The following is a 13436-nucleotide window of genomic DNA, read 5'->3' on the forward strand; positions in this document are numbered from 1 at the left end:
TAACGGCATTTTTTATCACTGAACTTTATTACATTCAATACTGTTAGTCTATTATTAGCCGCAAAAGTCATAAAAATGCATAATGACCGCAAAAAATTTCAAAAATTGTATAGTTTTATAGTACTGATTTTCCCGTTGCAATACTTTTATTGTCACCCCCATGTAGTAGTTAATTCTTATTTTTTACCGTATTTGTTATAAATCGCAAATAACCTTTGCATATTTTGATGGAATATTGTTGAAACGACCTATAGCAATAGATTTGCACAATAAATGGATAATTTTTACATAATTTGTTGCCATAAACGAACAATTAATATGAAATTTTCTACAATTTTGGTTTTTGCAAAACATTTGTTGGCTAATGCTAAGTTTACATTTACGAAATCCACTCGATTTCAACTGTCAATTCCATAGCTCAAACGTCAAATGAAATCTCATCTGGATTTCATTTGACGTTTAACCTATGGATTTGACAGTTGAAATCGAGTGGATTTCGTAAATGTAAACCAAGCATAACTGTATTTGTTATCAAATCGCGATATTTCAAAGCATTTAATGAACCTTTGACAATATTGCAATTCTTGGTTTTTCCTTATAATCTCGCGAATTTTATGTTTATATGTATTTATTGTGCCATGAGTATTTGGTGCAATGGTATGCACGCCCGCTTTACACGCAGAAGGTCGGTGGTTCGATTCCCCGGCCAGGCAACATCAAACATTTTTCAACGGTGGCAAAATACCCCTCAGTAATGTTGGCGACATTTACTGAGTATTTCAGCCATGTAAAACTTCTCTACAAGTGGTGTCGTAAGACACGCCGTTCGGACTCGGCGATAAACAGTAGGTTCCATATCATTGAGCTCATGATCCAAATAGAAGGTCATCCAATAAGACAAGCTGATACCTCCATTTCCTGTCAAAATATATTGTCGTAGTTTGAAATTGAACAAAAAAACATATGTATGTACTCATATCAAAACAAATTTTGGTTATTTCAACCAAATGTTTAAATTCTTTTGAAATATCGCGAATAAAACATTTGTCTACAATTATATTTGTGTTTTGTGGCGTTTATTGTTGTGTGATATAAAAGAAACCAAAAATAAATAAACATTTTTAATAATAACAAAATCAAAACGAAATAATTTTCATTCACAGCAACAACAACTTTTGACAACAAATGAAGGTGCACAGTTGTATTTTTTGGTGAGTTTGCCGATTAGGTGACCTTCTTTATTAGGCCATGATTGAGCTAATATGAATCGGGGTGCACTCATTGATATGAGAGAAGTCTCCTTTGTCCCGTATGGGATGTTGTGGAACAATGTTTTTTTATGTATTTATAGTACCTATCGGACAAGAGAATATCTGGTAATTAGCAACGAATTCGCGAAAGTAACAGACTGTTTTTAATGACTTTGCCTGTGAGAATCGTACTTGTTTTCTATAAATATTTATTCAATCAAAGCAAGTTTTGATTTTTAAATAGAGAAAATATGAAAAGTGCTTTAGTACAGGGATGTCAACTGTCCCGAGGTAAAAATCGCTACAGCCACATACGCACCATAGGTGCGATTTTTACCTTAAAACAGTTGACATTCCTGCTTAAACTTCCTTTTTTTACGTCAAAAATCACCACAAGTAGCGGGAAACCACCAAGTTGGCACCCCTGCTTTAGTAATGGCAATCGGTGCGGAAACTTTTTTCACCGAATCCAACTAAAAAACGCGAGGCTGCTTATGTCAGGCCATAAAGCCTGGGTACATAAGCTGCCTCGCCTGGTTGCCTTGCTTTCCTGGTTCATTTCTAACATAATAAAAATATAAAAATAAAGGAGGCAGAGCAAATTTCGAACTGGGTTGCGCTTTTCTTGTTTATTCTTTTATCAGATGCAAGCGAGGCAGCTTATGTACCAAGACCTTTAAGGCCTCGACACATAGAATCATGGCATTCTTGGTAAATGACTAAAGACCAAGTTCGAACTAATTCAACTGTAATTCTGCAACCTTTTTATAGGTCGAACTTGGTCTTTAATCATATACCATATATGACTTAAGCAAGAATGACATGCTTCTTATGTGTCGAGGCCTTTAAGGCCTGCGTACATAAGCTGCTCTGCCTGATTGCCTTGCTTTCCTGCTTCATTTTTGACATAATAAAAATAAAAGAATAAAGAAGGCCGAGGAAATTTCGAACTGGGTTGCCCTTTTCTTTTTTATTCTTTTATCAGAAGTAAGCAAGGTAAGCAGGCAAGGCATCTTATGTAAGCAGGCCTTTACTTTTATTCAATTTCCGTTTAAAATTGAAATGAATAGTCATGTCCACGCTACGATACGTTGTTCTTTAACTCTAACACATCACGACACCAGCTGATGTGGCACGTTACGTTACCATACGTTATCCACTAAACATAATAAAATTATAGTGAGAAAAGAGAAAAATGCATAAATTCAGTCAAGTGAATTCGTCAGAAGAAACTAAAAAGAAAATTATAGTGATAAATAATAGAAAAAACAAATAGAAATCAGAATCTTCTACACCAAACAATAGGGAAACGCAGCAAATAAAAAACGAGTTAGCAAAACAAAGTAAATTAAAGTTTGTGAAAAATTAAAAAGAATCAAATTTACGTATTTACAAAATAGTTGTTATTGTCTTTGCTTGTTTGTCCCATCCCCACTTGTCTGCTTCCTATCTTTGCAATAATAATTACTGGCTTTTTTTGGTGGTGGGGAGAAAGATTTCGTCTATTAGTAAAAGGTGACGACGATATTGTTTAGTCAACATTTGAACGTCATAATTGAAAATTATAATTAAAGAATAATTAGAATTACAAAACGTCGCTGAAAACAAAAGGTAAGACCAACTACATGAACCCACACACGAACTTACATATAAAACCTAACGAACACACTTTACACCGCATTCCGAGAATTATGAATTAAAGGAGGAGAATATAAAAATATTATGATAAAGAAAATTGGAACGAAGGTCAGGGCAGACAGTAGCAGAAACCGTATTGTATAGACCTGCCTTGTTAGAGAAAAATATTTATTTTCACTATTGCATTTCATTATTCTTCGCACTTTTGTTTTTTTATCATTTGTTTATTCTAATAATTTGTGTTTTTGTTGTATTTTTTAGTAGTAACCAGTTAGCCATGTTATTATTTGGTTATTTGCGTAGTTGAGTGAGTGGCACGTGTAACATCCCTATTGGTAATCTGTTTAATATGTATTAGGTTTTGAAGTGTATGTATGCTTACCCTACATCGCATGGGATGGCGATGTAGTTAATACTCCATTTGTTAACCTTTGATGTAAGGTGCTTTGTTTAAAAAAAAAAAAAACTAAATGAGTTTACTAAATAAAGCAATGTAAATCATTACAGTTTGGTTGACTTCCGAAACGTTGCTTGCTTTGTAAATGTCTGAAAACGTCCATATCGCAGTGATACAAAATTAATACGAAGTATTGCACTCCAAAACTTCACTGTTGTGCATTTGAAAGGCAAATTATACACAAAATAAGCATCAGTTAGAAAATTAATGCATTAGGTATATTTTTCAAAGGTGTGCATTTTAAAATACTTCTACAAAGCACGAGCAATAACTTAAACAACGCAGTTTTATGACGTTTCGGGAGTCAACCTCCCTAAATTAGAACTCCGATATGGTGACAATAGGTTTGGCATAACTTACAAATGTACCATTATTTATACCATTAAAATTTCGGGAAGATTATCCCCTCTCTACAAAAAACTCAAAAGAAGTAATGACATACCTACATATAAAAAACGTGTGATAATTTATCGCATGGAAGTAGAAAGAAGCAATGAAAAATTGCTTTAAAGTTTTACGATAATAGTATCAGTCACTTAGCCAAATGGCATGCAAGGTTGCTTCTTATCGGAATCATTTCAACAAACACTCCTTAAAATGCAACAACAGTCACACAATATGAAAAACAATAACAAAGCAAAATGGCAGCTTGTCAAGACTGTGTCAGTTAATGGCATTTTTGGTGTATTTATCTAAAAAAGAGCAAGACCATCATCCGTTTATCATCACAAACTATAGCAATGGATGTTTGGGTAGCTTTACGGATTTGGCGGTGCATCGTCACTGCTACACCCCAGCAAAATTTGAAGGAACGGGTTTCATCAGCATTTGAACCCATGTAAAGGAAGTCGTGAAAGATCCGATCTTTTCATCAGCATTTGAACCCATTCCATCGATCCAATAGAGATGAATTTTGTGTTTTTTTATACACATTTTTCAAAATATTAATTAATTAATTATTTACAATAGGCTTGATGTTGTCGGAGACTCGAAATCACAACCAACGTTGTTAAAGCTCTAGTCGTAATGATAATGTCATTGCAAAGGGTTGGTGAAAATTACATGCCAAAGCATTGGTGGAAATGACATGCCAAAGGATTGGTGAAAATGACATGTCAAAGCATTGGGGGTAAATGACATGCTTTGCATCCAAAAATGAATAAATAGCATCTTTGGGGTCCACGCTCATATAAAATTCATCGATGAAGACGCTAAAAAGATGACATGCCAGATCACTTGCACCCATGATTGAATGGCATCTTTGGCATCGAACATTTTGCTGGGACCCAAACCCTATGTACCTGCTTTCCGAATAACCGCCGTGAGATTAAATTTCTTAATCATATCATCTGGGCAGACTGGCACGCGCCTTTACAGTTGAATTTTGATCAATCGGGAGAAAGAAAACTGATCCAATTTTGATTCGCTTCAGATTGATCAAAATTCAACGATCAAGGCCAGACCTCTGATGCTCAGCAGCAATACTTCAACGGGTTATAACCTTTGGGTCGGAAAAAGAAAATTGCGGCCAACAGTTAGATGATTTATGAATCCTGGAACAAGTAAAAAAGTGTTAAGTTCGGCCGGGCCGAACTTTTCATACCCTCCACCATAAAATATTCTTAACTAAAATGGAATAATTAGTTTTTGTCCTGTCCCCAACTTTAAGTGGGTACCTTAAAATGTCAGATAATGTACATAAAATGCTTCATTCGGGAGGCCTTTTTTTATGGTGCCTATATCTAACTATGTATGTTGACAATTTTTGGTGGGCGAGAAATTGGGAGGTACCGTTATATAGGGGTTATAATAAAACATGGACCTATGTTGACAGTTTTTGATGGGAGCCTTTAGTGTCAAATAACTCCTAATTCGGTTAAAAATTGTAGCTAGAATCCTCAAAATACCGAAAATAGGTACATAACGTGGGAACTTCAAATGTCATTAACAGCTAGTTCGGAGGTATGTGGGCTATACGAAAATATGAACTTAAATGAACAATTTTTGTTGGCTTTTAAATTTCAATTTACAGAAACTTCGTCCAAAAAATAAAGCTAAGGTAAGGAAATTCGGGAGGTTTTTTTTGGGGCTATACCAAAACATGGACCTTCGTGGTTAAACATTTTAGGTAAAACCCTCAAAGTACCGAAAATCGGGAAGTATCGTTATATTGGGGCTATGTTGAAAATTGTTGATGCAGATGTGTAGTGACCACTACAACCTTCAAATGTCAAATTACAGTTAGTTCGGTTAAAAATTGTAGCTAAAATTGCCAATTACTGAAAATTGGGAGGTACCGTTATATGGGAGCTATATCCGAACATGGACCTATGTTGACAATTTTTGATGGAGAGGTGTTGTAACCACTAAGAACTTCAAATGTCAAATTACTGCTAGTTCGGTTTAATATTGTAGCTAAAATCATCAAATTACTGAAAATCGGGAGGTTCTTTTATATGGGAGCTTTATCAATACATCGACCTTTCATGACAATTTTGTTCAAATGTTTAAATTACAATGTCAAATGTTCAAATTACAGATAATTCGGTTAAAACTTGTAGGTAAAATTCCGAAGTCCGTTATACCGAGGTACCGTTATATGGGGCTATACCAAAACGTGGACCGATATAGCCCATCATCGAACTTGACCTGCCTGCAAACAAAAGACGCATTTTCCCCAAATTTCAGACAATTTTGTTGGAGAGGTGTGGTGACCTCTAAGAACTTCAAATGTCAAATGTTCAAATTACAGCTAATTCTGTTAAAACTTGAAGGTAAAAATCTCGAAAATACCGAAAATCAGGAGGTACCGTTATATAGGGCTATACCAAAACATGTATGTATGTATGTATGTATGAACATAGGTCATAATTTGTTCGAATATAAGTTTTCTGGTCACTAAGAACCCTAAATATCAAATTATAGCTATATCGGTCTAGAAATGCGACTTAAATCGTCAAAATACCTGAAATCGGGCGGTAACGTTATATGGGGGCTATTCCAAAACATTGATCTACGTCCCCTAGTTTTGTTATATAAGTTCATCGTTATATAAGTTCATTGACACTTAAGAACCCTAAATGTCAATTTATAGCTAAATCGGTCTGAAAATGTAGCTAAAAACGTGAAAATACCATAAATTTAGGGGAACCGTTATATGGGGGCTATACCAAAACGTGGACCTATGTCCACAACTTTTGTTATATAAGTTTATTGACACTTAAGAACCCTAAATGTCAAATTATAGCTAAATCGGTCTGAAAATGTAGCTAAAAACGGCAAAATACCGTAAATCGGGGGGTACCGTTATATGGGGGCTATACCAAAAGGTGGACCTATGTCCACAACTTTTGTTATATAAGTTTATTGACACTTAAGAACCCTAAATGTCAAATTATAGCTACATCGGTCTGAAAATGTATCTAAACACGTCAAAATACCGTAAATCGGGGGTACCGTTATATGGGGGCTATACCAAAACGTGGACCTATGTCCACAACTTTTGTTATATAAGCTTATTGACACTTAAGAACCCTAAATGTCAAATTATAGCTACATCGGTCTGAAAATGTATCTAAACACGTCAAAATACCGTAAATCGGGGGGTACCGTTATATGGGGGCTATACCAAAACGTGGTCCTATGTCCACAACTTTTGTTATATAAGTTTATTGACACTTAAGAACCCTAAATGTCAAATTATAGCTAAATCGGTCTGAAAATGTAGCTAAAAACGGCAAAATACCGTAAATCGGGGGGTACTGTTATATCGGGGCTATACCAAAACGTGGACCTATGTCCACAACTTTTTTTATATAAGCTTATTGACACTTAAGAACCCTAAATGTCAAATTATAGCTACATCGCACTGTGGGTGAAATCCAAATCTAGCGGGGAAAAATTAATAACTTTTAAAATAGTCAAGATAGACTCTTGAAATTTTAATCATATGTTTTTTATGACAGTAGGCCCCATGTTATGGAATATGGTCTATATTGGCCCACATTTTGGTGTAGATCCCATATAACGGTACCGCCCGATTTTCGGCGTTTTGAATTACTTTGCTAAATTTTCTGGCCGAATCAACTATATTTTGACATTTCAGATTCCGTGAGGTCAAAAAACTTCTCCACAAAAATTGGGGACATAGATCCACGTTTTATCCTCCATATATAGGTATTGTCCGATTTTAGTTATTTTAAAGTTTTTAACAAATTTTTCTGACCGACTTAGCTGTATTTTGGCATTTAGGCTAACCAGTGGCCAAAAAAACTTCTCCCAAAAAAAGTGGAGGCATAGCTTCACGTTTTGGTATAGGTTCCATGTAATGATATCCAAACTAAACGACTTTTTTACTTCAAAATAAAATGGCGATAAAATGAAGAGTTGCAAATAGTAGCAGTCGGAATTTTCGGAGTAATTACCTCGGAGTATGTATTTTAAGAAAAACAATATTCGGAAGTGATCCCCGGTTATCCCCGGTTAGTTGTACTTTATATAAGATACTTAAAGTCGAAAAGTTGTGTCTTAATAATTAAAGATTATTTTTTTGAATATTTACAACAGTAAATAATTTTGCAATCACTTTCTTTTTAAAGCAGCACACCCAAACTGTTGGAAAAAATTCAATTATGCACTCTTTACTTTAATTTTTCCCACAATTTTTGACGATCAAAACAAATACCAAAAAAGTCGATTTAGCAATCACGAATAAAAACTCCCAATGTATGTACCGCTATAAGAGCCAACTACAATAAAATGCAAATTTGTTTATTGTTTTCGGGTGCCGCAAGATGTTTAGAATAGGACGACATTAATTATTTCCATATAACATAAGGTCAGTTTTCGGACTTTTGCTCCGCTAGATTTGAATTTCGCCCACAGTGCATCGGTCTGAAAATGTATCTAAACACGTCAAAATACCGTAAATCGGGGGGTACCGTTATATGGGGGCTATACCAAAACGTGGACCTATGTCCACAACTTTTGTTATATAAGTTTATTGACACTTAAGAACCCTAAATGTCAAATTATAGCTAAATCGGTCTGAAAATGTAGCTAAAAACGGCAAAATACCGTAAATCGGGGGGTACTGTTATATCGGGGCTATACCAAAACGTGGACCTATGTCCACAACTTTTTTTATATAAGCTTATTGACACTTAAGAACCCTAAATGTCAAATTATAGCTAAATCGGTCTGAAAATCTAGATAAAAACGTCAAAATACCGCAAATCGGGGGGTACCGTTATATGGGGGCTATACCAAAACGTGGACCGATATAGCCCATCATCGAACTTGACCTGCCTGCAAACAAAAGACGCATTTTCCTAAAATTTCAGCGTTCTATCTCCATTTTTGTGGATGCTAGAGTGATTACCACAGACGGACGGACGGACGGACGTGCTCAAATTGACTCAGAATTTTACCCTGATCAAGAATATATATACTTTATAGGGTCGCAAATGAGTATTTCAATGCGTTACAAACGGAAAAACAAACTTAATATACCCTCCATACTATGGTGGAGGGTATAAAAACGGATGATAGGACCTCAGTCAAGTGGCAACGTCATGATGAGTTTTGCAAAGTTACTTTAATCTAGGCAAGTTACTTTAAGCTAGGATATATCGTGCATTTCGTGATCTTCGCAGAGGGAAGATGGTGATATCGGGAAATGCAAAAAATGCATACCCATTGAAATCGAGACAGTTATCCCCAAATCCTAATCATCTAAAGAATCCTCTCGAACCCTGGAAAGAAGGATGATATAGCGGCTGTTACATTCAAAAGGGTGACAGTGACGGATCCGAAGAGATCCGCTTTGTATTTTAAGAGGAGTTTGCTACGCCGTATAAGACAATCAGCCCTGGAGGTACCATCACAATTTACGATGAGCGATGTTGCAGATGTCATCCCAGACCCGAAATCATCCAAAGCGTTGGTCCACACGTCAGCGCAAGCCATAGATATGCGGTATTCTAATGCTAGCGCTACGCATGGTGACTTATCGTGACAACAGAGGAGCATCTTCATGAGGAGGCGAAGATTTTAACGGTGCCTTAGCACAACAAGATGTCGGTGCAGTACCTGCTTGGGTGTTGAGCATCCATGCCATGATCTAGTTGACAGGTTTCCCCCATACCGCCACGTCAGAAGATCTTGATGATCTAGAGGGAGGGAGAAGTCTAAAAATAAAAACCGGAACCTCTAGATCAACACGCCTATTCGACAAGCTTGGATAGAATTCACACTGAAGCAGATGCGTAGGCAGTACACAGACCACCCCACAGTGGTACAGTGGTGGCACATACATGGGAAGAGAACATATCGAACTGAAATTTTTATAATTGGGTCCTGGTGGCCTAAAAACACTCTAACGAAACTATTGCAGTCCAAGGTCAAAATTTTCGGGTGGTTTCCATATAACGAATCATCCTGAATTGACGTATTTTACTGTCACCAACACATTGTTTAACCGAATTTGCATAGCAAATGTCCCCGCGAAAAACGGTCAGTATTGGCCCATGATTTGGTATACCCTTTATATGATTTATATCTCATTCAATTTCGGCAAATGTTAATCAAATATACAAACCGAATAGGTTTTAATAATTTTAACTCAGCGTTTAGAACACCACCTTATAAAGAAGTGTGATATCGGTCCAGGGTTACCATCCATTCATTTTCCGTTACTTCATAAGATTTTATCACTATTTTCTGCAGAATTGCCTGTAATAATGTATTTTTGGTTCTCATTGCGGGGAAAATCTCCACGTTTTGACGTGGTCTAACATTTGGGTGTCCCAAAAAAGAAAAAAAATATTTATTAAAGTGAATATCCCCAAGAAGCTTTACACTCACTCTCTAATCATCATTGCCACATACCACTATCTTCATGTCTTTACATCATCTTCATCACTTCTAACATATCTTATAGGGTTTATCATTTAAGACACATACCTCCCATGTAAATCATACATGGTAGAACAATTCTTGACCTTTCCATTGGCGCAAATATGTTAAAACCTTAGGTCAGTATATGAATTGGCATCACAAAATACACTAAGGAAACATGCAGCTAACTGGAATTCCACAACAAGTTAAGACACTATCCGTTAAAAAATAAGCTATTACCTCCACCTTCAAAATCCATTATAATATTTATATTACTTAAACATATGAGTTTCGCCATGTTTTGAATATATTTACTTGCACGTAAATTGTAATTTGTACTCACAACCATGGGCGTAGCCAGGATTGAATGTAGAAAGGGGCAAATGCTTGTTTTTTCGTTCTAGAGGGGGCAAATGCATGTTTCTTCGAAATATTTATATTTTTTTCCATACAAATGAACATTTTTGAAGGATCTAGGGAGGGGCAGCTGCCCCCCTCTAGCTACTCCTGGCTACGCCCATGCTCACAACAAAAAATATTAGTCAAATGTTCCGACTTTTGGAGCTATTTTTAAACAGATCGCGTTCGAAGGAAACATAAACTAATATATTTTACAAAATTGCCATATCATAGCTGTCAAAGTTGCGAGATGTTGTAGCAAAAATTTGACATTCAGTGTTTTATTTTTGGCCAATGGGTGGAACCACTGCACAGTGGTGACTTTCTATGGAGGTTTTTGACACATATACAGATCGATTTGAGTTTTTTAGAAGGGGTTCTTAGTGGGTTAAAAATAATGTAGCAGAAAATGATCACGATAAATCAATTTAATCTAATTTGGCATTTAAAATTCTTTGAAATGCTTTCTGGTGGTGACTTTCTATTAAATTTTTGGAACAGATAGTATAGCTTAGTTGACAATCTTCCTTGCAATTAACTAACATTTTAATTGTTTCTTTCCTTTTCAGATAGTTGATACAACCCATCTCAATTAGTTTCCAGCAGCCTGTCTGCCTGACAGTTGTTGACAAAACACCGATATGGAAGTTAAAAAGATATCCAATTCTTCGTCGTCATCATCGGGACGTAAACAACCGACAGCTGTTTCTCGGATGAAACAAGATTATATGCGTTTGAAACGAGATCCATTGCCATACATTACAGCAGAACCATTGCCCAATAATATTCTAGAATGGCATTATGTTGTTAAGGGACCCGAAGATTCACCATACTATGGTGGTTATTATCATGGCACACTGCTCTTTCCCCGCGAATTTCCATTCAAACCGCCTTCAATATATATGCTTACACCAAATGGTCGTTTCAAAACAAATACACGATTATGTTTAAGTATATCAGGTAATGGTCTAATTTATGATTATTATATAAAACAATTTTTTTTATAATAAAACAATTATATTTTATAGATTTCCATCCAGACACATGGAATCCAACATGGTGTGTTGGCACAATATTAACTGGGTTGTTAAGTTTTATGGTATGTATATGTTACACAAGTAATAAATGTCCATTAATTTATTTATCTGTCATTTCAGTTGGAAAGTACCGCTACCTTAGGCTCCATAGAAACAACAACATATGAAAAGCAACAACTAGCCAAAAAATCGCTTGCATTTAATTTAAAAAATCCACATTTTGTTGAACTATTCCCAGAGATTTGTGAAGAAATCAACAAAAAATTGCAAAGTGAAAAGGAGTTGAAATTGAAGGCGCTGAATGCTGCTGCAGCTGCCAATGGAACTGTGGCCAATGGTGTCAATGGTAAAACAAATGTGGCCAATGGTGGCCTTGCAGCAAATGGTGGTAGCATAGGTTTAAATGGTGTTGCCGGTAATGGTGTGAATGATGCAAATACCGCTGGTGGTGCTAATGCTCATGCCGATGCAAATTCAGGCAAAAGTCTATCGAATTCCTATTTAAATTGGCAGTCAAATCTAATAATTCTAATATGTTTTGCTATATTTGCATTAGTGGTTAATTATGTTTTAAAAAATATCAACCAGGAATAGAATTTGAAAGTCCAATGGTGGTTAGTCGAACAAGGTGGGAGGAGTTGAATGAATAAATATGTTTGTAAATGAAAACTAACAAGAAAAACACAAAAAAGTAACACGTTGAATTCCTTTTTTTCACCAAAATGAAATTTATTTTCTTTTAGTTTTTTTTTCTAGTAGGAATTATTATCTTTTTTCTTGTCTTCTTTGTTTTCCCTTGTAGTCACGTTTCGCTTAGACTTCCATGCTATATACATTTCCCTTTGTTTTACTTTAACGTAAAAATAGTTTTATTTTAAGTAAATCTATATTATGTATTAAACATGAATATACAAAAAATACTGCAACTACTATTATTATAAATAAATTTATCACAAAAATAAAAAAAAAAAAAAACATAAACGAGGAACAAAATTACAAAAAAAGTTATGCCAATAATTTTGTTTTTTATTAAGAATTATTATTATGATAAATGAAAATATAAAGTAGTCGCTACACAACAACAAAAATATACTTATTAGGATTGAAAACAACAAAAAGCAAATTTCTTTAAAAATCAAGCTCAGCTGATTTGATTTTAACAGTTATAAAAAATTTCTTAGTGAAAGAAAAGAAAATCCAATTTGAAAACCACAATAACGCTTATTTGTGTAATATAAATATACATATATAAAAATAATTGATTAAATTTGTATTGTGCATATTTTAATTTAAGAAAATAAAAAAATAAAAAACAAAGAAATCAAATATTTAAATTTATGTTTTTATTATTTGTTGTAAATGACTAGAGAATTCTTTTGAAAGTCTTAATTATACCCTACACCACAATGTGGAAAGGGTATTGTAAGTTTGTTTTTCGAAAAATTCATGTAACACCGCGAAATATTCGTCGTAGACCAAAATATATACATATATACCAAAATTCATATTTCGACGAGATAAAGCGATTTTGAGATGTATGTCCGTTCGTCTGTCCATCCATTAAATTAAAAATTGTACGCACGCTACTGGCCGCAATTATGGACCAATCTTGACGAAATTTTGTATGGATTTTGCAGATTCTGAATCTACAATGTTCATAGCTGAGAAAAATCGACGAAGGGATTTTTAAATAAATCTCGGTCAAAGTTCACATTTTTAGTTTCTTTTTTTTAGATTTTCACGATTTTTCTTGGAAAC

The 13436-nt window shown here is 34.9% G+C and overlaps 1 protein-coding gene across 2 annotated transcripts; it reads left to right on the forward strand.

Annotated features, from left to right (window-relative positions):
- The first annotated feature begins 2380 nt into the window (after window positions 1–2380).
- LOC141389299 (ubiquitin-conjugating enzyme E2 J2) lies at window positions 2381–13012 on the forward strand. Of its 2 annotated transcripts, none has more exons than XM_073960639.1 (4): window positions 2381–2861; window positions 11211–11601; window positions 11670–11740; window positions 11799–13012. In XM_073960639.1, the coding sequence occupies exons 2-4, from the start codon at window positions 11283–11285 to the stop codon at window positions 12270–12272; spliced, it is 864 nt and encodes a 287-aa protein (XP_073816740.1). In that variant the 5' UTR covers window positions 2381–2861; window positions 11211–11282; the 3' UTR covers window positions 12273–13012. The 2 variants fall into 2 exon arrangements, with proteins under 2 accessions (XP_073816740.1, XP_073816741.1); XM_073960640.1 differs by having other exon boundaries at window positions 2427–2593.
- The last annotated feature ends 424 nt before the right edge of the window (window positions 13013–13436 follow it).

The sequence above is a fragment of the Musca autumnalis genome, unplaced genomic scaffold (assembly GCF_047663935.1).
Source record: "Musca autumnalis isolate F117 unplaced genomic scaffold, ASM4766393v1 scaffold_1, whole genome shotgun sequence".
Lineage (NCBI taxonomy): Eukaryota > Metazoa > Arthropoda > Insecta > Diptera > Muscidae > Musca > Musca autumnalis.